General features: G+C 34.7%; 1 protein-coding gene across 3 annotated transcripts; it reads right to left on the bottom strand.

Moving 5' to 3' along the window:
• Positions 1-17,866: 17,866 nt before the first annotated feature.
• LOC127082760 (ubinuclein-1) lies at positions 17,867-26,011 on the bottom strand. 3 transcript variants are annotated; one of them, XM_051022994.1, is made up of 13 exons: positions 25,519-26,011; positions 24,889-24,975; positions 24,635-24,727; positions 24,446-24,522; positions 23,234-23,816; positions 21,784-21,883; positions 21,567-21,673; positions 21,368-21,451; positions 20,514-20,639; positions 19,908-20,048; positions 19,777-19,824; positions 19,262-19,363; positions 17,867-18,636 (listed from the first exon to the last, which is right to left on the bottom strand). In XM_051022994.1, exons 1-13 carry the CDS (start codon positions 25,696-25,698, stop codon positions 18,193-18,195), a joined length of 2,172 nt encoding a protein of 723 aa, XP_050878951.1. In that variant the 5' UTR covers positions 25,699-26,011; the 3' UTR covers positions 17,867-18,192. The 3 variants fall into 3 exon arrangements, with proteins under 3 accessions (XP_050878951.1, XP_050878949.1, XP_050878950.1); XM_051022992.1 differs by having other exon boundaries at positions 17,867-18,642; positions 25,519-26,008; XM_051022993.1 differs by having other exon boundaries at positions 17,867-18,642; positions 19,908-20,042; positions 25,519-26,008.
• Between the last annotated feature and the right edge of the window lie 344 nt (positions 26,012-26,355).

Raw genomic sequence — 26,355 nt, 5'->3', positions numbered from 1 at the left:
CATATCTCATAAAATGCCAAAATCACTTAAGTATTTGGTACCTTACCATATTTCGTATTCTACTTAAGTACACTGTACCTTACGATGTTCCTTAATTATTCTATCTCTCATCAATCCGTCCTTTGTGTGTGACCCTATAGGTTTTCGCGGCGTTGGCAATTATATTAAATCACGCATTTAACATAATAAACAGTGAGCGGTATCTAGCAACACATCACTGCTACCCAAGTCACGAAAATGTCATGTGATCTGACAAAACCTCCTGTGATAATAATTATGTGTATAATTACCCCTTTGCCCTTATGTCTATATTGAACACAAGGTATAGACCGTGTCACCCTTGTCCAGTTCAATATTGGGCCCATAGACATTTATCCTGTTACGCAGGATTGGCAAATTCCATCTAGGACACTCATGTCCCTCAGCATGCTTCGTGGAGTACCCATCAACTGTCTTTATGGTTATCCAGTTACGGACAACGTTGGATCAGCAACAAAGCACTCGACTCTACATCTAGGATCCATAGTGGTTTCAGGTCGAAGAGTGGTATACACTATTATCACCATGAGAATAACTTATGACACTTTGCATAACTTTCTATATAGTATTCTCATAGCGGGTCAATCCGGTATAAATATTACTCCTAATATTCATACCTATGTTTAAGACTTGATAACTCTTTATCCATGATCCATGAGATGTGATCATCAGTCTACAAACATAATAGTCTTAATGCTTTAATGTTATCCCACTTCACATTAAAGCTCGACTACGAATACTTTAAGAACAGTGCCCTTATGTTTAATGTGTTCTCATGATTAAGTCACACTTAATACATTAAACGGACTATCTATTCTAGGGACTTTATTAATCAACCATAATAAAGAAAATGCCTTTTATTATTAATAAATAATTCGATACAAGTACCAAAAGTATTGGCCTCTAGGGCTTACACCAACAATCTCCCACTAGCACTAGAGCCAATCAGGCATACCCTGTATGCCCATTGATCTAGTATGGCCATCATGCTTCTGCTGCGCAAGAGGCTTTGTCAGTGGGTCAACTATATTGTCAAGTGTAGGTACTTTACATATTTTCGCACAACGCCTAAGTATGTGTTTGGATCGTTGGTGAGATCTAGGCTCCTTAGCTTGTGCGATAACACCATTGTTATCATAATAGAGACCAATGGGATCCATAATGCTAGGGACTATGCCAAGTTTATTGATCCAAATAGCTTCCTTTGCTGCACTTAAGGCAGCAATATACTCGGCCTCAGTTGTAGAATCAGCAACTGCATCTTGCGTTGAACTTTTCAAGCTCACAGTGCTACCATTTAAGGAAAACACATAACCAGATTGGAATCATTCATATTAAAGTGTCTCAGCACTTTGTCTATGTACTCTGACTTAGGCCAAGCATTTCATGATTTATCTCTATAGATTCTGATAGGTTGCTTCACCCAGGTCCTTCATAGAAAAGCATTTCCCCAACCAAGACTTTACTTGTTGCAGGGTAGGGATATCGATTCCAATGAGTAATATGTCATCTACATATAATACCAGGAATACGATCATGCTCCCAGTAACCTTCTTGTAGACACAAGGCTCATCTTCGTTCTTGATGAATCCATACAGTTTTACTGTTTCATCAAGGCGAAGATTCCATGAGTAGGTCACAGGCTCATCTTGATCCATAAGTAATACATCACCTTGATCAGATATCCATATATCTCAGGTAGGTGACGTATCCTGCCTGACCTACGCTGGTCTTGTTCTACTTGAGCAGGTTGCTCTTACACAACTACTTGTGTTTCCTGCTCTAATTCCTCCATAGGTGTATCGATGCTTTGTGATTCTTGAATTTCTTCAAGCTCTACTTTCCTCCCACTGGTTCCTTTGGAAATAAAATCCCTTTCTAGGAAAACTCAAGTTCGAGCGACAAACACTTTTCCCTCAGAAGGATTGTAGAAATAATATCCTTTTGTTTCTTTAGGATACCCCACAAATAAGCATTTGTCAGATTTGGGCTCAAGCTTAGTTGAAATTTGTCGTTTCACATAAACTTCGCAACCCCAAATCTTCATGTAAGACATATGTGGTCTCTTACCACTCCATATCTCATATGGTGTCTTTTCAACCTTTTGGATGGAACACGGTTAAGTGTGTAAGCTGATGTCAATGGTGTATGTCCTCAAAAGGAGTTTGGAAGATTGGTGTGACTCATCATGGATCGGACCATGTTCAACAGGGTTCGATTTCTTCTCTCAGATACACCCTTACATTGGTATGTTCCAGGAGGAGTAAGTTGGGATAGGATCCCACACTCTTTCAGATGGTCGTCAAACTCTAGGATTAAATACTCATCACTTCGATCTGATCGAAGAGTTTTAATATTCTTACCTAGTTGGTTTTAACTCGTTAGGTTTCACCCTTTTGTATTAATGTTATTAATAGGCATTTCAAGATCAAGGACATGTAGTCCATTGTTCATTTGTGCAGTAGCATAGAATATATCATTCAAATAAATTGAGCAACAATTGTTCTTTATTATAAATGAAAAACCAAACTTGTCCAAACAAGTAATGGAAATAATATTCCTGCTAATTGCAGGTACATAATAACAATTCTCTAACTGAATTATTAAACCACTAGGTAAAGTCAATACAAAAGTTCCTACGGCTAAAGCAGCAACCTTTGCTCCATAGCCAACTCGTAGGTCGACTTCACCTTTTGCCAAATCTCTACTCCTTTTTAGTTCCTGCACATTTGTACAAATGTGAGAACTTCATCCAGTATCTAATACCCATGATGCAGAAGTAGATAAATTAATAACAAAAATACCTGAAGTTGAAGTCTCTACTCCATTCTTCTTATCTTCCAGGTACTTTGGGTAGTTCCTCTTCCAGTGTCCGGTCTTACCGCAATGGAAGCAGGTGCCTTCTTTTTCTATGCCTCCACTAGGCTTCAAAGCAGCAGTGGGTCTGGGATTGGCAACTTCCTTGCCCTTCCCCTTATCGCTCTGCTTAGTGGGCCTTTTGTTCTGTCTCTTTCCATTTCCGATCATCAGAATGGACTTCCCTTTTGACTTCAGATTCTGCTCGGCAGTTCTTAACATGGCGAGCAGTTCAGGAAGAGATTTGTCCATATCAATCATATTGAAATTTAGGATAAATTGACTGAAACTATCTGGCAACGATTGCAAGATCAAATCAATTGCAAGTTCCTTTTCGAGGGGAAAACCCAATCTCTCAAGGTTTTCCACATACCCAATCATCTTGAGTACATGGGGACCTACAGGGGCTCCCTCGGCTAACTTGCTTTGAAAAAGGGCTTTTGAAACTTCAAACCTCTCATGCCTTGCTTGCTCTTGATAGAGCAACTTCAGGTGTTCGATCATATCAAACGCTGACATGTTCTCATGTTGCTTTTGCAATTCTGAGTTCATGGTAGCCAGCATGAGACAAGCAGTTTCATTGGCATCATCGACATGCTTCTTATAAGCATCTCTTTCTGCCTTAGGTGCAGAACTAGGAGGTTCCTCTTCAGGAACAGGTGTCTCCAAGACATACAGCTTTTTATCATGTTTGAGGACAATCCTCAGGTTTCGGTGCCAATCCAAAAAATTTGTCCCAGATAATTTTTCCTTATCAAGGATTGATCGCAGGATGTTGTTAGAGGTGTTTGCTGTCATGGTAATCTACATAAGGATTAATGAAAATATAAGTATCATTGACATATTCAATTAGGCCTTTAATTAAATATGCTCCCACTATTTTACTCAAAACAAATGACCCTCATCATCTGATTCGGAAACTCCCGTTGGAAGATTTTCTAGTGGGTCGAGATCCATATTTCACTTTGTTCTAAGTCCGCGTAGGCGGATTACACAAAACTAGGTTATTTAGGTAGGAACTCCTTCCAATTGTATCTCATACAACTCTCGAAAATTTCAGTTTGGTGAATAACTCCTTATTCCAATCCATCATATGGATCATTCCCAACTCTTCCTTCTAAACATATATATAATCTTATTATAATTTGTTTAGTTAAGTTTGACCCATTGTTTTAACAGTTGGATATTACAATTATCCCATCGCACCTTACTAATATAGAACATGCACCTCACGTAGGCGAAACCTACATTATTCGATACTAGTCTTGATGAGTGTTAAAACTTGGAAAGCTTAAAACTTAATATTTATTTTGAGGGAATTGCAATTTTTATGATCTCACCGGCTTGTTTATCATATAAACCGTCTCTCACATGCATCAACATACATTCACATGCATCAACATACATACATACATAATGAAACAGTTATGGCCCCTAGCGCAATTGTTCTCCCAAGCCAATGAGAGAACCTAAGCTAACCTACAACGATCTAAGCTTCTCCAATTAAGATCTTCAAGGTTGTCCTCCTTTGGCACTGACTTCTTTGCTTTCTTTATATCATTACATTACAAAAGAAACTCGTTTTACATACGAGGGAGTGAGATGAGAAAAGAAGTTACATTTGGGATATTAAGAGAGAGGCACGACACGCAGGTCGTATTTTAAAAACCCAAAACAAAACAAAGGAAAACTAAGGCCATAATCGATCACCACAAGACAATAATAAACACTTTATTATTATTATTATTATTATTAATTCCTTTAATTAATTAAAATCAAATAAAATTTCGACGACCGATCACACTACGCAGAGTTAGCCGGGGGTCCGCTGCCCGGTCAGCGGACAGGGGTCAAGGGGGCAGCGCCCCTGCTCGAAAATTTTAATGAACAATTCATTTAAAATTGACGTCGTTTTTCGTATCAACACTTGATACTTCAAAGCACTTTTTCTAGCCGAACGGGTGAATTTTTTCTTGCGTTAACCGGTTAACCATATGCGTTAACCGGTTAACACTGTTTGAAAACTTTTAGAAAATTCTTTTCTGCCTTGCGTTAACCGGTTAACCATATGCGTTAACCGGTTAACACTGTTGAAAAATTTCTTGGAAAACTGTTTTCCGCCTTGCGTTAACCGGTTAACCAAATACGTTAACCGGTTAACACTGTTTGAAAATTAAAAAAATTTATTTCGTATTGCGTTAACCGGTTAACCATACGCGTTAACCGGTTAACACTGTTCCAAAAAGTGTTTAGGAAGCACAACTCTTGTTCGTTCAAACCCCGATCGCATAACTCTCTGACAACACAACCCTTGTGTCGTCACTAACCCTAATGCACCAATTTCAGACCGTCAAACACATCTCGATTGTTAATTCAGTATGATTGATCAACACGTTATTGCTTCACCATACTAATGTCGGATCAAGAAGCAAACAACCATTGATCGCTCAAAGGAAAACAGTCATTGAGGGTTTGAATGAATGAAACGAGAACACTATATCATATATAATGTATTTTGCATTAGGATTACATATATCACATATATGTAACTTGATTGATCTCAATTTAACCTTTGATTCATTCTGTCTTTAATCATATTATTACAAAACAAAAACAAATATCAGATTCATGGTTTCGTAAGTGGCTCTGATACCACTGTTGGAGAATTGCCATCCAAGGCGCAGCGGAATTTAAAATTTCTCCATTTAGTGATCCTTACGAATGGGCATGATCAGTGATAGAATCGTTACCTCTTGTGGCGATTCAAACCTTTGGTGCAGATTTCTGATAATGATCAAAACCTTTGATACAGATCCACGGGGCGATCACGAACGTTGAACGATGACAACGTCTCTACGCAGTCCACACGAACGGATTCCTTCAATCGCAGTGCTAGCTGTTATAAATGAAGGCTTTGAATGAGAGAGAGATACGAAATTCCAACTCTTCAGTTGTGTTTTCTGTCTCAATGAGAGTGACAATGCTTTTACCCAAGGGGTTCTATTTATAGAACCACTTGTGTGGGCTTCAAGCCAAAAAGCCCACTTAAGTGCATTTTGGCCCATATCTCATAAAATGCCAAAATCACTTAAGTATTTGGTACCTTACCATATTTCGTATTCTACTTAAGTACACCGTACCTTACGATGTTCCTTAATTATTCTATCTCTCATCAATCCGTCCTTTGTGTGTGACCCTATAGGTTTTTGCGGCGTTGACAATTATATTAAATCACGCATTTAACATAATAAACAGTGAGCGGTATCTAGCAACACATCACTGCTACCCAAGTCACGAAAATGTCATGTGATCTGACAAAACCTCCTGTGATAATAATTATGTGTATAATTACCCCTTTGCCCTTATGTCTATATTGAACACAAGGTATAGACCGTGTCACCCTTGTCCAGTTCAATATTGGGCCCATAGACATTTATCCTGTTACGCAGGATTGGCAAATTCCATCTAGGACACTCATGTCCCTCAGCATGCTTCGTGGAGTACCCATCAACTGTCTTTATGGTTATCCAGTTACGGACAACGTTGGATCAGCAACAAAGCACTCGACTCTACATCTAGGATCCATAGTGGTTTCAGGTCGAAGAGTGGTATACACTATTATCACCATGAGAATAACTTATGACACTTTGCATAACTTTCTATATAGTATTCTCATAGCGGGTCAATCCGGTATAAATATTACTCCTAATATTCATACCTATGTTTAAGACTTGATAACTCTTTATCCATGATCCATGAGATGTGATCATCAGTCTACAAACATAATAGTCTTAATGCTTTAATGTTATCCCACTTCACATTAAAGCTCGACTACGGATACTTTAAGAACAGTGCCTTTATGTTTAATGTGTTCTCATGATTAAGTCACACTTAATACATTAAACGGACTATCTATTCTAGGGACTTTATTAATCAACCATAATAAAGAAAATGCATTTTATTATTAATAAATAATTCGATACAAGTACCAAAAGTATTGGCCTCTAGGGCTTACACCAACAGTGAAGACCATGGAGATCCATATATGATGTATAGAGTAAATGTGAACTATATCTTGATTGTCTCCTTTCATTGAGGGTCTTAAACCCTAGATATGATGGCACACTACTTACAAAAGCAACAAACTATACATTGACATATTTTTGGCATTTTGGTTAGTAAATAATGAAAAAAAAAGTATGATACAATCAAATGTGTTTGGTGACCTCTCCCAATGTAAACCCAATGAATGAGGGGTAAGGAGAATCTCAAGGTATGGTCCTCAAAGCCAATGCATATGATGAGATAACATGAGGGATCTTAGGGTCAAAATCGGGGTCTTACACCCGTCATATGTCGCGAGCCTCCATTGTCCAGGTACCGTGACTGGTGTTTCAGTTGAGCTGCTAATGATGTATGCAACATAAATTATTTTATACTTAGGTACCCACTTTATGGGTCCTCTTTTGTTAGTTTTCCTAGAGTTTCTTACAACTTTGGATCTTTGTGCAGAAGGAAATTGAGCATGATACTTAGGTTTCAGAACTGAGTTCTTCTCGATTGTATGTTTTTGTGTCTATGCATAAACATCAAGCTCAGTGCCAGCAGACACGAAATGCTCATAGAGAGGTTTTGGTTTTACCTTCTAACTTTGTCAGGTTTTATAGTTTATGTAAAACCTAAACCTTTATTGTAATTTATGATAACTCTAGATCAAAGAATCCATTTTTCTTATATTTTGCTTTTAACCAGAAAGTACTAGAATGCTTTGTCATATCCAATGACGCAATTAGTACCAGAAGCTTCTGAGACCATTTCTTCCTCTAGTTTGGAAATTTTACCTTTCAAAGCAGAGTTGTTACTCTCCAAAGAAAATACTTTTTCATTCAGAGAAGATATATCTTTCTCAAGATCACTGCGAGTTTCAGACATAACTACTTTGACTTGTTTAAGGTCATTGTACCTACTATAAAGACTCTGGTACTTTTCCAGTATTTCAGATAGACATGATTCTAAATCAAAACGAGATAGTTCATAAAATACATCTTCAGACTCGGAGTTTGATTATGATTCTGACAACACCCTGTCTTTTGATTCTTTAGAACCTTTTGGATCAGTTGTAGTTGCCATCAATGCAACGGTGGCCTGTTCTTCATCAAAATCTTCTTTTTCGGATTCTAAGTCATCCCATGTACCCATCATCCCCTTCTTTCCTTTAGAAAAATTCTTCTTAGGCATTCTGTCCTTTTTCAGCTTAGGACATTCCTTTTTATAGTGGCCTGACTCCTTGCACTCAAAGGAAATAACTTCTTTTCCAGAACCTCACTTCTTTTGTCCAGACGAAGAATCAGAACGACCAACGGTCATTCTAGCTCCTCTGAACTTCCCTTGCCCACTATGCCTGTATTTCTAGATTATGTTGACCATCTTAGAAATCAAAGAAAACTCATCATCATCTTCCGAGTCTTCATCATAAACATCTGATTTTTCCTCGGTTTGATAAGCTCTTGTCTTCTCAGGCTTGAACTTTAAAGCAACATATTTACCTTGCTTTTGAGGTTTATCTTCCTCGAGTTCAATATCGTGACTTCTCAGAGAACTAACAAGTTCTTCAAGACTAATATTGTTAAGATCCCTTTCCATCTTCAAATAAGTTACCATATGTCTCAATTTTTTAGGGAGACTTATGATTATCTTATTGACATGATCAACTGTAGAGTATCCTTTGTCCAGAACTTTCAGTCCTGCAACATGCATCTGAAATCTTGAGAACATAGTCTCAACGGTTTCATTATCTTTCATTCTGAATGCTTCATACTTCTGGATTAAGGCCAAAGCCTTTGTCTCCTTTACTTGAGCATTCCCCTCATGAGTCATCCTCTGTTTGTTATCTTCTCATACTCAGTATAATATATAGCATTTAGCAATATAGTTATGGCCTTATGATGATTTTTGAAATCTTTCTTTTGTTGACCTGTCATAGTACTTCTTTCTATATTATTTCCTTCAGCATTAATTGGGTGAACATAGTCATCGACTACAAGATCCCAGAGATCAACATCGTATCAAAGAAAGAAGCTTTCAGTTCTATCTTTCCAGTAATCAAATTTCTCACCATCAAAGATGGGTGGTTTAGCATTATATTGATCTCTCTCATTGTTGTTAACAATGCTAGCAGTGATCATGTTTCTCACACAAATTAGATCGGTACTGAACACGGTGAAGTGTTGATAAATCTTTTATCATAATCAGAATCGGAGCTCTGATACCAATTGAAGGTGTGAAAAACACAAGAAATTGGGGTTTGAATTGGTTTTTAAAAAACAAAATCTTTTTTTTCAACTCAAGAACACAACCTAAATGTTAAAAACAAAGAGATAAAAACACATGTATTTTTATCCTGGTTCGCTTAAAACTTAAAGTTACTCTAGTCCACCCGCCAAGGTGATTTTTCCTTATAAATAAGGACTTAATCCACTATAATCAACTGATTTCGGTAATCACAGAGAAAGCCTTCTATGTCTTCTCAAGGATCTGAATATTCCCTAGTCTCCTTAAGGAGTCACAAAGAACAACTTTCTTTGTCTTCTCAAGGATCTGACTATACCCTAGTCTCCTCAAGGAAAATCAAATAAACAGTTTGAATAATATTTTGTGTGTTACAAGTTACTTCTACACAAGCAGATTTTACACAAATGATAAGAAAATACTTAAAGAAAAGTATGTATACAAATAATAGTTTTTCACAAAGAAAAAGACTTGTCAAATATTATAGTGCTCCAGCTATCTCTTCAAGTCTCCAAATCCTACTTATATAGCATAAGAAAAGACCGTTGGAGGGGAAAATGGGGAAACCAAATAGAGCAGTTGTTCACTGTTGGATGGTGAAAGAAGTGATATTGTATACTGTCGTTCACCCATAAATTCAGTGACAGGTGTGATATATAGTACTGTCATTGCCTATGGTATCATGTAGTTGAAAGAATATTTGATTTGTATTATGTACTATTTGATCAAATATCAATTTGATCTTATCTTCAAGTTCACTGGCTTCTAATGAAAGTTGATAAAGCATGGAATGAAGAAACACACAATTGGATTCAGAAACTTCATAATCTTCAGTCAGAACCTTGAAAGCATCAACAGTTTGGCTTGAGATCTTCAGTATCTTCAGAGTCTTTAGAATATTCAGTCAGAACCTTAATAAGCTGAACGTCTGGCTTATGATCTTCAGAATCTTCAGCTAGGTAACAAAACTTCAAAAGCTTGATATTCTTCAGAAGCTTGACGATCAGAGTCATGTCTAGAAGCAGAAGTGGAGAGAATGTTGCAGCAGCAACATAGTGTCTCTTCAAAACCTTCTCGGAAGTGAATCAACATAGAAGCAGAAAGAACATTGCAGCAACAACTTGACATCTTTATGAACTTCTCATGATTAGCGCATAAGCGGAATTTGGAACACAATATTCAGAAGTTGATGACGTTGCACATGATAAACTCAGAATCATAATTGTCTATTAAAGCTACATAATAGCAAACCATTAGAGTGCCATAATTGTTCTCACACAAATACAACATTCTTATCATCAAAACTCAAGGTATAGATGCAGAACCAAATCTTGTTCTAACGGGAATGACTTATGTTATTAGACAGGTGACTTTAAACACAATAGATGGTGAATTGTGTGGGTTTGAAAAACAATATCCAATTAAAAATTCTTTTATAAAAGTGGTTGTTTAAAACAAATTATTAAACCAAATAAATAATAGGTAGCAATATAAATAAACAAATAAATTAGAGTAAAGGAAAGATGTAAGCACATCGAAAACAAATAAATAGTGGAAATATAAAGAGATAAGGGTTGATAGAATTGTGTTAGAAATTTATAGAGGTTTAACCTAACAACTTAACATACTCCTCACCCCGAGAATGTCTTCTTGAGAGTTTCCATTATAAATGTGAGTTTTTTCACAAGTTAATGCCCACAAACCTTCTTACAATCAAACTGGAGTTTTACACTAACTATCCTCCAAACCAAACATGATATTTTACACCAGGATAATCTCATAACCAATTGAACCAATCTAAACTCACATACCAAATAAAGAACTTGACGAAAAAGTCTCACGAACCAAAAGAGAGCTTTTACACTAGGCTAAGCTCATGAGTCAAACAAAGTTTAGAAGACAATATCACAAACCAAACAAGAAATTTTATTGTCTAAGCTCACAAACCAAAAAACAACTTATCACAAGAGATATTACACAAGAGATAATTTTTTTGGGGTAAATGACAATAATACCCTCAACACCATAACAAAGAAAAAAACACTCATTGATATTTTTCACTCTTAAAGCACTAAGGTAATTTAGTAAACATCAATTGACATTGGGTTTTGATAAGACTTCTAGATAGGTACCATCATCACAAATTTATTGACTATAGATCATTAGGGATTCCAATGAACATCGTTTGACATTGGGTTTTGTCCTTAAGAGAGATTGAATTTGACATCTTGAAAGTACAAACAAAATATCATGATCCTCTTGATCTTAATTGATGAAGACTTCACATCATTAGTGTTATCATCATCAAAATCACTATAGGGATATCTTTGGATAGAGAAACCCCAAGTTCAGAATTATGAACAGAATTATACTTCATCATCAAATTTATTGACTATGAATGCATCATTAGTGTTATAATTTTCCATAATTATGAACAACTGAGTGAATAAGAAACTAAAAAGTAAAGTGCAATAAAATAAATGACCACAAGGAATTATACTACTTCTCTTTTTCAATCAATGATACTTATAGTCCTCTCACACTCTTGTGAGATATTTTCACTATTGTTAGATCTTTGTACAAGCCTCACACCAATAATTCTCCTAACAACAACAAAGAAGCACATCACTTCCTTGATTTCCAAAAACACCAACAACAATGGTGCACTTTGAATCACCCTGATTCAAAGGACTTTTCCAAGAAATAAAAAGACAATATTTGCTATTTTCAATAACTTGTAATAAGTACAACACATTTTATATATATAAAGAGTCACCACACACTTGGTGAAAAGTTACAAATAACCAATAATTTCTATTAAGTAGACTTTGCAACAACTTTGATAATTTGATAACTTTAATGCTTTTATGAGATATTGACAATTTAAATCTTCTCCATCAATGAACAAATAAATATAATATAAACATTTAAATGCTTAAAACTTTTTCTCATATGATTTGAAGATTATGTAGAAAAAGTTTTTCTTTCAAAATATTTACTGATACTTGAACATACAAAATTGTTCATGAAGAATGTGATTTTGAATTTGAAAAATCTTTCTATTTATAATGAACCATGCACCTCTTAATTTTTAAGAAATGAAATTTGAAAAATGTTTATGATCAAATGCAATGGTATGCAAATTTTCTATGATCATTAGAGGTGAAGAGGTGATACAATGGTTCAATATTTTTCAATTTGAAACAGAGGTTAATCGAGTGACCTATATGGGGTAATCGACTACCTTTCATTTAACGTGCAAAAATATGAAGGATTTCGAATGGTTAATTGGTTAACCTAAAAGGTTAATCGATTAATTTACTTTTTGCCTGAACATAAACATGGTTTACGGATTAACCCATATTGGTTAATGGTTTAACCTGTCTTATACTAGAAAAAATTATAAGTTAAAAATGTCAATTTTTGTCATTTTGAAAACAATGCATAAAGTGATTTTTAAACCTTTCCTTTGAGCATTTAAGGTCTATAACCATTGAATTAAACATTGTACATTTGCCTGTGTTCTAATAACATTGAAATCCAAATTTTGACACACTTGAAACTTGATTCAATCTTTTTCTTCTTTGATATTTCTTCTTAAGATATCCTTTTGTCTTTATCAAAATCAAGCTAAGAAGGATGAGCATATCTTCTTCACAATCTTCCCTTTTTAATGATGATAAAATCTTTTAATGAGAAGTTTTTGCTTGACTATTAATTTTTCTCCTTATCTTGTATATCTCCCTCAATCTTGCATATCTTCAATTTTTTTTGAAATTTATGCTATGATATCTTTGATATCTTGAAAAACAAAAAAAAACAATCATCTCTGCTCCCCCTTTTGACATTATAAAAAAAAAATATTAAAATTCAAAGAAGTATAATAATATAAGAGAAATGATATAAAGGTATAAAGATGATTATCTTCTTCACAATACTAGCATGTGAAGTTAAGATATCAAAGTTGATGTTTCTTTAAAATATCTTTCAATCAATAAAATTTTTAGAACTACCATATCATATGATCTTGTATCTTGAAAGATCAACAACAAAGAGGTAAATGATTTTGTTACATTTTTAATTTTGTATGTAAATTAGAGAAGAAAAACATATTGCTGAATAGTATAGGACATCTCTGTAAAAGTTGGGATGTTATCAACATAAAATTGGAGTTGTAATTTGGTTCAATCAAATGATGCCCCAACATGGATAATCATAGAATAATATGGTGTCATCGAATTCTCGATGCACCTTGTGGTTAGTATATGATGTCCATATGGCATCATCAAGGGTAAGTTTGTTTATCCTACGTTTGTACTCATCAATTCACCCAAACATAAAATGTCTAATTATCCATTCACCTGCCTAAGGGAAGCCAACTCTAATAAGTCTCTAATCCTTTTTCTCATACATATAAGGTCGTAAAATGCTCGTAAGTCCAACATTGCATTACCAAATGATATTTAATACTACATTACTTTACCTAAATTATATAACAATAAAAAAATATAGATTTATACATGTAACACGCTCATATACCCTACCAACTACCTTGTATCAAAGATAATAGCCTATCCCAAATAGTGATAGAGCACCTTTATTGAAGCTCATCATCATGCATATTTATAAAATCTAAGTTCGGTGAATAAATGGTTAAACTCAAGACATTTCCAACATGACATTCATGTATTAAATGGTAGGTGGAAATAAAATGTATACTAATGACACATTTCCACAAAAATAGAGATAATGACTGTATAGTATAGTCAGCGAACAACCCACCAACGACATCAAATTAAAATCAGTGACAATTATGAAAACCTCTTAAAGCATCTGCACCTCCAAAAAAAATTCAAACTCAGATCATGGCTAAACACTTTAAATACCTCTTGAAATAAGTTTGGTCTAGATATGCTTTCCAAAATCTAAGTATGGTTTGCCAAAAAAATTTTAGGGAATATCTTAATGCATCATAAATATATATTACTTAGACACCACGTGAAAATACTTAAATGTCCCCAGATTTCGGAGATGCATCTCCGAATGCATCCAATTCTCAGTTAACGTTAAAATATTCTAGAGATGCATCTTCGAACTTATTTCGGAGAAGCATCTCCAGAATGTTTTTGAGCTTAAATCACGCCAAAACCCTTCTTCTTCCTCATTTCTAAAAAATCTCAAAACCTCTTCAAACTCTCTCAAAAATATTTCATCATCAAGTCCAAAATCAAACAATCAAGCTCAAAGGGTCTTCAATCAACATCAGAAACATCATCCAACACTGAAGCAAAGTGAAATTTGGTATGTTTTTTTATGTTTTGAAAAGTTTGAGTTTTTGTGTAAATGATTAAAAATTGATGACTAAGATAAGAAATTAGTCGAAATTGCATGAATGATAGTTTATACATAGTGTAAAACATATTTGTTGGCTGAAAATGATGATCAAACTATTATTTTTTGTGTTTGCATGTAAGCATTGTCGCTATTGACGCACATGTTGTCTTGCAGAATATTTCGGAGATGCATCTCCAGAATTTTTCAATGTTTAAGTTTTCCATTAACCAAATATGCATCTCCAGAATTTTCTTTGTTTTTTTTTAAAATTATTTTCTTGCTTATAGTGTTGCTTGCTTGCACTAATTGTCTGATTTACTTTAACTTACAAACATTATGGTTGATAGACACAATAGGCTAAGGCACGGGTGAGTTACACAACATACATCAGTGCGGCGGGAGAAGAGTCGGGTTTCGGAGGCTCCTGATCCCTCTGGACATGCAAAGGCATCTACTTCTATGGCTCATGCTTCTCCATCTTCTTCTTCTCGTAAGAGACGAGTTTCACCTACCGACGCATCACCCCCTCCATCCTCCCGCGGGCATCAGGTTTCACCTATTCATACGCCAGAGGTACCCGAGTCACCGGTGGTACTCCTACTGCAGATATTGTTGATGCTTCTGAGCCAGTGCCACCTCTTACTGTTGATATTATTGAGCTAGTGTCGCCTTCAGATGGTGAGGCTGCTAAAGATGTTGAGCCAAAGGCATATGGAGAAGGACCTATAGAGTTGTCACTACTGCCTTTGTATCCAGACCATACTGTCAAACATATCTAGGACTGAGAGGTAGCATTAGTTGGATTCATTCTTTTTAATTTAAGTTTATTTTAATTGATAAGGTTTTAACATTGATTTTTATTTTCTGTAGGACCGTGATCTGCTGAAGTTTATTAACCACAAGCGGGAGATTATTGGCTTTCCTCATCCGAATGAGGATTTATTTTTGACAATTTTGTCCCTATCTAGGATGAAAGACTTGTGCATAACCGACTATATTACGGTCAACCACGGGATGCTTAATACATTCGTGGAGAGATGGCACTCCGAGACCTCGTCATTTCGTCTCCAGCTTGGTGAGATAGCTATCACACTCGACAATGTGTCATGTTTGCTACATCTTCCGATCAGGGGGAAACTTCTAGATCATTGAAGAATTACCAAAGACGAGGCATTCGAGATGGTGGTAGACTATCTAAGGGCTAACCCAGTGAAGACGAAGGAGGAGTTGGATAGAACCAGGGGGGCCATGCTAGGTTTGAATACCTGAAAAAGATATATATATATATATATATATATATATATATATATATATATATATATATATATATATATATATATATATATATATATATATATAATATATATATATATATATATATATATATATATATATACACACACACACACAAATGAGCTCTAGAGAGCACAATAAGTTATAAGTGATGACGAGCAGGTGGGACTCCACAGAGCGCATGTTATGAGAGCATAACTACTATATTTGGTTGGCACTGTGATTTTTATGGACGAGTGTCACTTATACAAATGTCATCTACCTACGATACTTCAAGAATTTCGAGTGAATCATGAGTAGAACTAGGGGTTGCTTGTTTGATCTACCTGTACTCGAAGTTATTAGAGGGTTATAGGTGAAAGACGAAGCAAGTCACAAGCAACATCACACTACTGACGGTAATATTTATAGATCTTTTAATCTTACCGTGTCATTTTCATTTTATCTTTTAATATTTATTGGGGGGCATTGATGTACCACAGTGCCAGAGGACCGGGGGATTAATGGTCGAGGAGTTTGAGGAGGCAGAGGAGATGTAGTCTGACATAGACAGTAGTACAATATATATATATATATATAGTAGTTGTACTATGGGTTGTATTTTATTTTCATCTCATGCTACGTTATCATTGTATTCAATTTTATTTATACATGACATTTGGATCATCTGAATTTATATACGTTATTTTTTGCATATGGATTGTATGGTTTATATGGATTGCATGGTTTAAATCTTCATTTGAATACACATAAACAAAATGTAACATGCAGTATTATGTTCTGATAGGTTACAGAGATACATCTTCGTAAATTAAACGGATATGCATCTCCGGTATAATAAACTTGTAAAATGACTTAAAGTGTGATGCATTGTATATATTTTAAATTATTACGCAGATGCATCTCCAATTCATTTAATATTTAACATGTGTCCGAAGATGTATCTCTAAAATCTGAGAAAACTTAAATATTTTCATGTGGTGTCTAAGTAATATATAAAATACATTAAAAAATTCCCAAAATTTAAAGTCTAAGTCTGATATATGGCATATTATAAACTTAGATTAGATTTTAGCCTAATATTTTCAAATACATGTTAATTTATTTAAAAGCTTATTTCATATTATTTAAATAAATTATTTGATTTATGGTGACAAACGAACAGATAAATTGAAAGAGATTAATCTTCATTTTAATATTTAACACAAACTTTTATAAAATCAAGTTATATATAATACGTATTTCAATTCTAATTATAATAATAAATTTAAACATGCAAAAAAATAACGTAGATTAATAAGTATAAATCATTAAAAAGTTAACAAATTTATAAATTATTCAAAAATATAAAATTTAAATATTACTCATATTTATTTAAATAGATTAATTTAGTAGACTTTACAAAATTTTGTAAGACCTGACCTGACATATTTAGATAAATAGATCTAAAAAGAAAAGATTAAATTTTTTTGGAGAAAAAAAGTAAGATCTAACTTGAGCCTAATGTAAGATAAATCATAGGCTATTATTAATCAATCTGAGTTAATCTCACCTCTATCAAGTAGAAATTTTAAATAGAAACACATTCTCTTCTACCTCCTCTCCCGTGTTTAATGTGCATCTTAGGGATTCAACCATTTACCAAATGTTACTAATGTGCTACACCATATTGATAAACTTGTTCCAAAATCTCACATGCTCAATACTTGACAACATGGTCTGACCCCACCATGGATTGAACATTTGGAATAGACGTTTTTCGTACACTCACCAATGCTCGAGTGTCATACAACAGCATAGATATGCATATTAATGTCGTCAATTCGAGTTAGGCTTCTAATGGCTAGAGATTTAGTTGATTCATCCACCAAGGAAATCATAACAAAAACTTTAGTCACCGTGTGACAACTCAAACACAAACCACAGATGATAGAAAACGTATAAAGGAAGCATCAAGGTGGGTTGAGATGGAGATCTAATGCATAATTTTTATTAGTTATTAGGAAATATGACAATGTTTAATTTTGAAACTACATTTCAGGTCACAGCTTACAAGTGAATAACCATACTCGTTCCAGTAAATAAATAAATAAAACATACTCGTTCAATTAAGTAACATTATATCTAGTGGTTGTGATAGATGGATGGTGCTATCATCCATAGAGAAGCAGCGTAAAGACCATTAAACTTGACTAATAACAACTAACAAATCTACTTGCCTGCCTAACTCTTGACTAACTACTAACACTTGAAGGACATTTACTTACAAAAACAGTAACAGTAAGCAGGAAACAAATCCATAGACAAAAGAGAGGATGGGGAAATTACTGATAAAAAAAAATCTTGACAGACATTCTGTTGTGGACATCCCACTCATATTTGTTAGCTTGACAGTTCAAGACCTGGGATGGATGTTGGCTGAAGATTTGATTTGGTGGGAAGACCGGAAGACTGCTTCTGGGCCCTGGGTCTTTCTTCTCCCTGCAAAGGAACCTGCTTCTCAGGCCCACAATTTGCTCCTTCCAACTCAAGTTCTGGCTTTCTCTTCAGCTTCTTTGTCATTACGCCATCAGCAACACGGACATCGTCCAGGGAACTGCTTGAACTTCCCTTTGTTTTTTCTGGCTTTACACCATTCATAGGACTGGGGACATGGACAGCTGTGCTCGTATTAGATACGGGCTTGTTTGTTGTAGCAAAAGCATAACTGGTTGATTCTGGAGCTAATTTCTCTTGTTGGGTCTGCTGTGATGTAATTGAGCCAGTATCAAGTTGAACGCTATCCTCCTGCCTTGATGCCAGCAACTTCTTCCTCTTCATTTTTTCCTGATCCTAGTAACACAAGTAAACCAATGAGATCAACTTTAAAAAATTTGCCCTTACAAATACCAGAACCTGGTTATCATCTTGGCATAAAAAGAGTCAAATGTTATTCTTCCATTGTTAATTAGGTTTACAATGTTTTTTGCTATCTTATCGACAAAACATAATATTAAAATAAATTTTATATTTTCAAAAACCAAGATAATTTAACTCCTTTGTAACGATATATGTTGCCTTGCACAAAGTAGAGTTTATGAAGCAAGACTAAAATTGAAACAAACAATGGTGGCGCCATGGGGGAAGGTCTATACAATTTTCCAAACAGAGGGGAAGGTCTGGCTAAAACCTTATTTTCCAAACATTCCCAATAGGTATGATCTTATGATCCAAGTATCAATCCACTCACTACTTGGACCATCATATCTTGGGTAAGCCCTGCTATTTTGAATACCTGCCGTATAGATAAGCATACTCAAGAGCTAAGACAATTGTCGGGAAAAACTCTTCTTTCAACTTTTTAAAAAAAATTTAGAACAGGGGAAGGTTTTTTTTCTTCAGAAGATAGAATGTAAGCTTCGAACAATTGTTTATTAATATTAAAAATCCTTATTCACTGCAAAAGACATACCTTATTTTTTGTGTACGATGCTCTGCGCCTCTCTTTTGCCCTGCAAATTCCACGTTTGATCCCATGGTTGTCCATGCAACCAGTTGGCCATAATTCTGCAAGCTGATAAAGACAGAATTCAAAAAGGTTAAAAAGAATAAATATATCTGTTTATAGAATGCAAACAGTTTAACTTAGACATAACATAAACTACACATTTAGTACACCTGCACATGCATACTATCAAGTGATAAGTAGCATGAATGCTCCTTGAACAAGAGAGTTGTCTATTGGAAGGAATAGAATTGACACTCAAGGGGAAATTCCAGCGGTGAGTACTTCTACACCAATAAATTCTTAAAATAAATTGGGAGCCATTTTTGAGAAGGCGTTAAGAAAACAAATTTAATGAAAGCAAGTGAAGAATTCAAAAAACCATGTTTAAGTTGCTTTCATCAGCCAGAAAACCCAAGACAAGGCAACCCAGTAGAACTGCTAGACCAAAATTGCAAATATGTTTTAAAAATTTGACCTACCTCAGCATATAACTTTCTGATCTGCGGACCTGCATTTTCATCCAAGCCCTACAGCCATTGCAAGCATGGTTCAATTAAGTTTTATCACAGAACAGAAATTTCACAGTAAGTATCTGTAACTCAAAACGTACATCAACAAAAATATCATAGAGATCACAAATCTTGTCCTCCAAAGCGGCGTCCATACTAACACTCCTTTTAGTTATTGCTTTTCCATCAGGACCAAATTCTTGAACATCACCCGATGCTCCAGCTTTCTGCTGTTGCTGACGCTTCAAATAAAACACCATACATCCCAGGTTAAATAACCAAAACATTCACTAAGCAAAAATATTTCTGAAAAAAGGCTATCAAATAGTGGAAACATTAAAAGATAAAGAAAGGAAATGTGATCGGGTTTCAAATTACAAGAAGCAATGGAAATAATTCATTGCTAAGCTCTCCATATTTAGTGTTTGCACTGCAAAAACAAAATCGCATTGGACCCATTAACAGAAGCGCCCAATAGAAAGAATGGCAGAAAACAGAGTGTAATTTTACTAGCTTATCTTGAGGAAATAATCACTTTCTTTCCCTTGATAGTGATACAACAACCAATTTATATGTGCTATCTCGTGCAGTAATTTTGGAGGTATTATGAGCTCATCAAAATTGAACATGAATTAAAAGAAAGCACGTTGAAGTCTGTCTACCAATCTTTAATAGGAAATGTTATAACAAGGGCAACTAAAATAAACCTTGGACTCCAAAGCTGGGGCCTGCATCTTAATCATATCAACAACTTCCTTTTTTATCCGTTGAAACCTATCATCATCATCCTGCTTTGCTGACAGGCCCATATTGATCATTATTTTTAAGTTTCTCTGCCATAGGAAAACATTGTATGAGAAGATTTGTAGTTTTAAGAATTAAGAGAACCTAAATATATCAAACATACAATCAATAGAAACAATGAATAACTGCTAGAGAAACTACTTAAGATAACAGTAACATCCAAAATATCCAAGGTAAATTAGAGGTAGGATTTTATTCCTTAAAAAAGACCATTTTTAGTAGCATGAAAATTTGCAAAAAATATTACAACTTACTGTCTGATAATAATGCCATAGTCATAGCCTCATAGCCACATCATATTGAAGTATTCAAAACAGAAGGAAAATTTAAGCATTCTTACCAAAAAGTCACTCAATCCACAACCTAAACTAAGCATGCATTTGAGTATGGCAAGAATGTATTACTGAAACTGAAAGCATATCTCTATTATTTTCAAGTCACATTCTAGCAATAAAGTCACTCAGTCCATAATCAAAATTAAGAATGGATGTGGTTAGGTCAAGAATGTTCTAATCAAAGTCTATTTCCATTATTCTAAAATCACATTCCAACAATTAAACTAAAAAAGTTGGATATAATGCAGCAACTCTGGACAGGGGATTTCAGAGAAAAACAGGCATGCTCAAATCTTAACACCAATAATTTTTGGACTGTAATAGTATATATCAGCTGGAAGAGGGGCAGGGGGAGACAGAAGTTGGAATTGGGCACAACTGAGACTGAAGGGTTATCTGTTTATATTTAGCATATGCAATACCTTTAATGTTCTGAGTTGCATTAAGTGCCCAAGAATACTCATAAGGCGGTTAATCAACTCTTTTGATACTTTCCCATGGCTGGCCTGTTGCAACAAAAAACATCCAATTATCTTATAAAGTTCAAATCCCTTGAGAAAAATTATGTGTGTGAATATATCCTTGGAAACATGAAATTTAGAATGCATCATTTGCCAGTACCGCTAGTCTAGCCACTTTAGCAAGCTTTAGCTTTATTTCCCTAGGCAACCTCCTTTTGACTGCCTGGGATGTATTATCGGCCTCCTGGTCCGCTGCAGGGGGCCTTGCTGTAATATTATTCAAAATGCACAAAAAGATGAAAAGAAAGGCAAAAATTATAGTGTTAGCAACAGACTTCCTACATTTATCTGTGTGAAATATCAAATTTGAAACTTACACTCCGCAACCATTTTCTCTAACTCGCACAGAGTCTTCTCAAGCATTGAAGATTTTGGCCTAGCACTAGACCCATCTTTCCTGTGCATGTATTCAGATTTCTGCATAATATTAAAATAAACCCATTACTCAGACAGGAACTAATACTACAAATATAGTTTAATGCACAACTTTCATCATCATTGCTCAAATTAGATGGAACAGGTAAATATATAGTTTACCAAGAGCACAACACGAGGATAGTTTACTTAGCCCTTTCCATTACTTTTAAATATAACACACCTGCTACCATGGTTGTCAAGATCTCGATCTAGATCTTAAAATCTTAAGATTTTACGATCTCACTCACCCCAACAATCCCAATCTTAAGTAGAATCTTGTGTTGTAGCCAAATTTTGAAAAAAAAATCATAAATTCATTGATTTTGTGCGATCTTTGCTAGTTCCGGCCATGATTGGCCGTTTTTCGGCCACCACCATTAGAAGTGAGAAGGATGACAAGATGCAGAGGCACAACAATTACGGTTCGGCGGATACAAATGTCTGCCTTTTGAAATGAAGTTTTAGATTTAACGTTTAGATGATAAACATCTCATCTGTAGGGTTTGTTTTAACTAATTGATTTATGATAATCCTAGTAATTGACCAAATATGTTCCTAATGTCTAACAAATGTTCCATGTGGTAGTAATAAATTATAAAAGCTCAATCAAACATGTCTAAAGAATATGAGTCATTTTCTCACGAAAACACTTGCCTACTAACATTTATCATGTAAAAATACTTTAAATATATACTATTATTTTTTCATTTTAGTAGGATCTTACGGTTTTTGTTGCGATCTTATGTTTTAAGATCTTGTTACCCCCTCTTGATCTTACAAAAAAAATTGGGCAGGATCTTCCGATCTTAGCTACGATTTTATATTTTACGATCTTTTCTCCTGATCTTAGGTAAGATCTCAATCTTGACAACCTTGCCTGCTATAGTGTCTCTATAGTGTCACTCAGTTCAGTATCCTTAATATTAAGTGGCTATCATTTTAAATGAAACACCATGTGATTGTTGTCATTCATGCAAATGCAAAAAGGAAATGAAGTCAGCAATGCATATTCTTTTTCTTAATTAATTGGCTGATTGTTGGGGAATCGGGTTCATTTCATCTAGCACACGGCATGAAAACCCTTCAGTGTCAGAGTAGAACTATATCTCAATGGCAACACAAAATGGTTCGGCAAAAGACAAAATAGTATTTGGAAGACAGTTCCTGGAAGCATGATGGGGCCCTTATGGTCTGAGACTAAGAGTAGGAGAACCCTTTTGTTTAATACCAAAAGGAATTGATAAAAGAACCACAATGCAGAGGACCTCTTTTATTGGTATTTATTTTTAAGTATTTATCAAATCAAATTTGAAAAAAGAAACACAAAAAGCAAAAGAAATAAAAACTTACGACTGCTTTAGTAGCAGACTTTCCCACAGACAGGTTAAGATCCGGAAGTTGACGCATACCATTTCTTTCTTTCAACCGACCGCTATTTTCTAAATTATCAATACTCTTCGAGGGTCTTCCAGGTTGGGATTTGGATTGTACATAAGCACCTTTCTCATGGTACTTTTGATGAGATATGTCAAATGATTCACTTGTGTTCTTAGATTGAAAAGTTCCTATCTTCTTATCAGCATCTTTGACTTCTGACATGGCAGCAGGGACATCATCACTCGATGTTTTCAAAGAGACAGCAGAGACTAATATGGGTTTAGTATCAGCAATTTTCTTTTTGGAACTAACTCCATAGATATCTGATTGATTATGAATTTTCAAGTCTTCATAGTCTTCATTGGGTACAGCCAAATTCTGTGAGGAATTACACACATTCCTTGCCTGTAGGGAAGTTGTTTTCCCAGATGCTGCCTTGCCCACTTTTATATGTTTATTTGATCCATGGTCATTAATATTTTCACCTGGATTCTTCACTATATCTTTTCTGCGCCTTTTCTTTGGTTGTTGGTTGGGTATTACAGGAGGTTCATCACTTGTAATATAGAAAGAAACAACAGAAAATCAATAATAATAATTCATAATTGTAAGACTCGATTTTTTTACTAAAATCTTCAACTAAATAATTCATTAAATATGTATACAATTTGTAGACAAGTGTCGAGGAAAGAGTATTTAGCTATGAGCCAAGAAAATTCAAGAACACAAAGAACATGAAATACTATTAGTATTTAAGGGTTAAAATAAATATATTTTGATTTGACTGTGGTGCTTATGAAAATTTTATTTGTTTTCAGTCTCTACATTTAAAAAAAGTAGTGTGTTTAGCCGCACCCTCTTATTTATCAGTGACTAAAAGCAAAGAATTATGTATTTTTAGGATTAAAAACATATATGAAAAAATATAGGGACCAGAAAATATATCTAACCAATTAGTTAATTATCTAATAAAATTTTTTATAAGAATCTGAAAACTGCAAAATGTTACAAGTTATAAAAACTGAGACTACTAAAAAGAGAGAATAGCAAGTATTACAATATGATGACAATAGACCAACCTCGGCAATTAAACAATATCAACAATTAATTAATTTGAAAAGAAACCTTTCTATGAGTAAAAGAAAAAGGAATATTCAAAACAGATTTTTGAAACATTATACTTACGTGCGTTCCAATTTCCCCCTATTTACAAAGAATCCGTCATGTTTGACTTTGGAATGATCAACCTGAAAATATTCATCCTGCAGAATGAACAGTTAAATAACATATAAAAATAAAATATAAGCAGAAATAAAATGCCCTAAGGAAAAATGCTATTCCTATACATCCAGGTCAAGGAGCATAAATACCGACCAGCTCAGCGTCGTCTATAAAAGAATCTTCAGTATCATACTGATCATCATCAGGAACATCAGGCAGATCCTCATCATCACTGCTATCCTTACCCTGAAAATGATTTCAAATCTAATTCATTACCATTCAAGAAGCTAAAAGTTAATAAACAATCTCAAGAACAAATCTAATTCATTTAAAACAGTGGTCTAAAGAACAAATTCATGCTTATTTAAAGCATATAATAATAATCTCAGCAAACAATATACACATACCATGTAAAGGCGTTCAATCTTCTCTATCACAGCACTGAAACGGTGTGGCTGAGCTTCATCATTTTCCTCAACCTCAACAGGTTGCCCCTAAGAAAGATGCACATAGACTTGTCAAAATAGTGAAACATTACACCGCACATAGAGCTCACATGAGATACTGGCAAGGTACGGCATAGCATGTTTACAAGGATGCACTAACGGCTAAACCTTACATGACATCTTTCCCAAATATTGAAGACTCTACAAAATCACACTCACGGATCGTCAAGTTAAGTTGTATCACCAAATCTACATATACTTCTAATCTCAGAAAATTTATAATCGTCAACATCCCAATGCTCATATTTTAGTACTCTAACTAGATCATTTTGCATCTATGCAACGAAAATAACACAAAAATAATAACATATTTTAAATTAAACAGATAATTCAAAACAAACACCGATCAAAACAACAAAATTTAGGTCAAAACCCTTAGAAACCCAAATTTCGATCCAAAAACCACACTCCACTCCAATGCAAAACATCTCAACAGAAAAAACTGAAAATACTTCAGCTACAGATACAAATCAACAATGCACGCGGAAATCAAATCCAGAAGGAAGCACAGTGAAACCGTAAAAACCTCACCGGAAAAGCCTCCGGCCGGGAGTGTTGAGATGTGGAAGCGGATCCGTTCGACTTGGCGGCGTCTTTCAACAGCTTCTTCCATGATACTATGGTGGTCTCTCCCGGCCGGAGCTCCACCGTAAACAATTGCCGGTCGCCTATTTTCACGAACGACGATGAAGGCTTCTTCTCATCGTTCATCGTAACCGAATATTCTGAAACCGCTATTTCGAGAATTAGGGTGACATAGAGAAAGACGAAATTGAAAATTGGGAGAAAGTTGAGTATAAGCCCTAGATGGAGAAGGAGAGAAAAATTGCGCGGGATTGCGAAATTAATTAACGAAAATAATAGAAATTGGAAAATAAATAAAATAAAATTGAAATTTTTTGACACTGTCTCTCTCTGGTGGTTTTAACTGAAATTCGAGCTAGCTTGTAAAAATTTCCTGGTTTTTCTTTCCCGAGAAAACACGAGAGGGGAAAGGAAACAAGGCGGGTAGTGTCTATGGACCGGTTTGTACCCGAACTGAATTGAAACCGGGATTTATATTTGGTTTAAAATAAATCAAAAAGATAAATTTATAATTAATGAATTAATAAATTTAAGAAAAAATATAGGCAAAACAAAGTCAAGTTTAAGGCTTTAAAGGTCCGAGTCAAGTTTAAGGCATTAAAAGGTCCGAGCTTTGACTACGATAAATTTCTAAGTTTTTAAGATTTGAGTCTAATTTATAGTTTATTATAGTTTTTTTTATCTAAATCTTTTTAAAAGTCTAGTATGGTCTAGAAACATGTTTAAAAATTTCTTTTTTATTAAAATTTTCAATTAATTTATATTACTTAAAAAATCTTATAC

This window comes from Lathyrus oleraceus, chromosome 5, assembly GCF_024323335.1.
Source record: "Lathyrus oleraceus cultivar Zhongwan6 chromosome 5, CAAS_Psat_ZW6_1.0, whole genome shotgun sequence".
NCBI lineage: Eukaryota > Viridiplantae > Streptophyta > Magnoliopsida > Fabales > Fabaceae > Lathyrus > Lathyrus oleraceus.
This window is presented reverse-complemented; position numbering and strand designations above follow the sequence as displayed.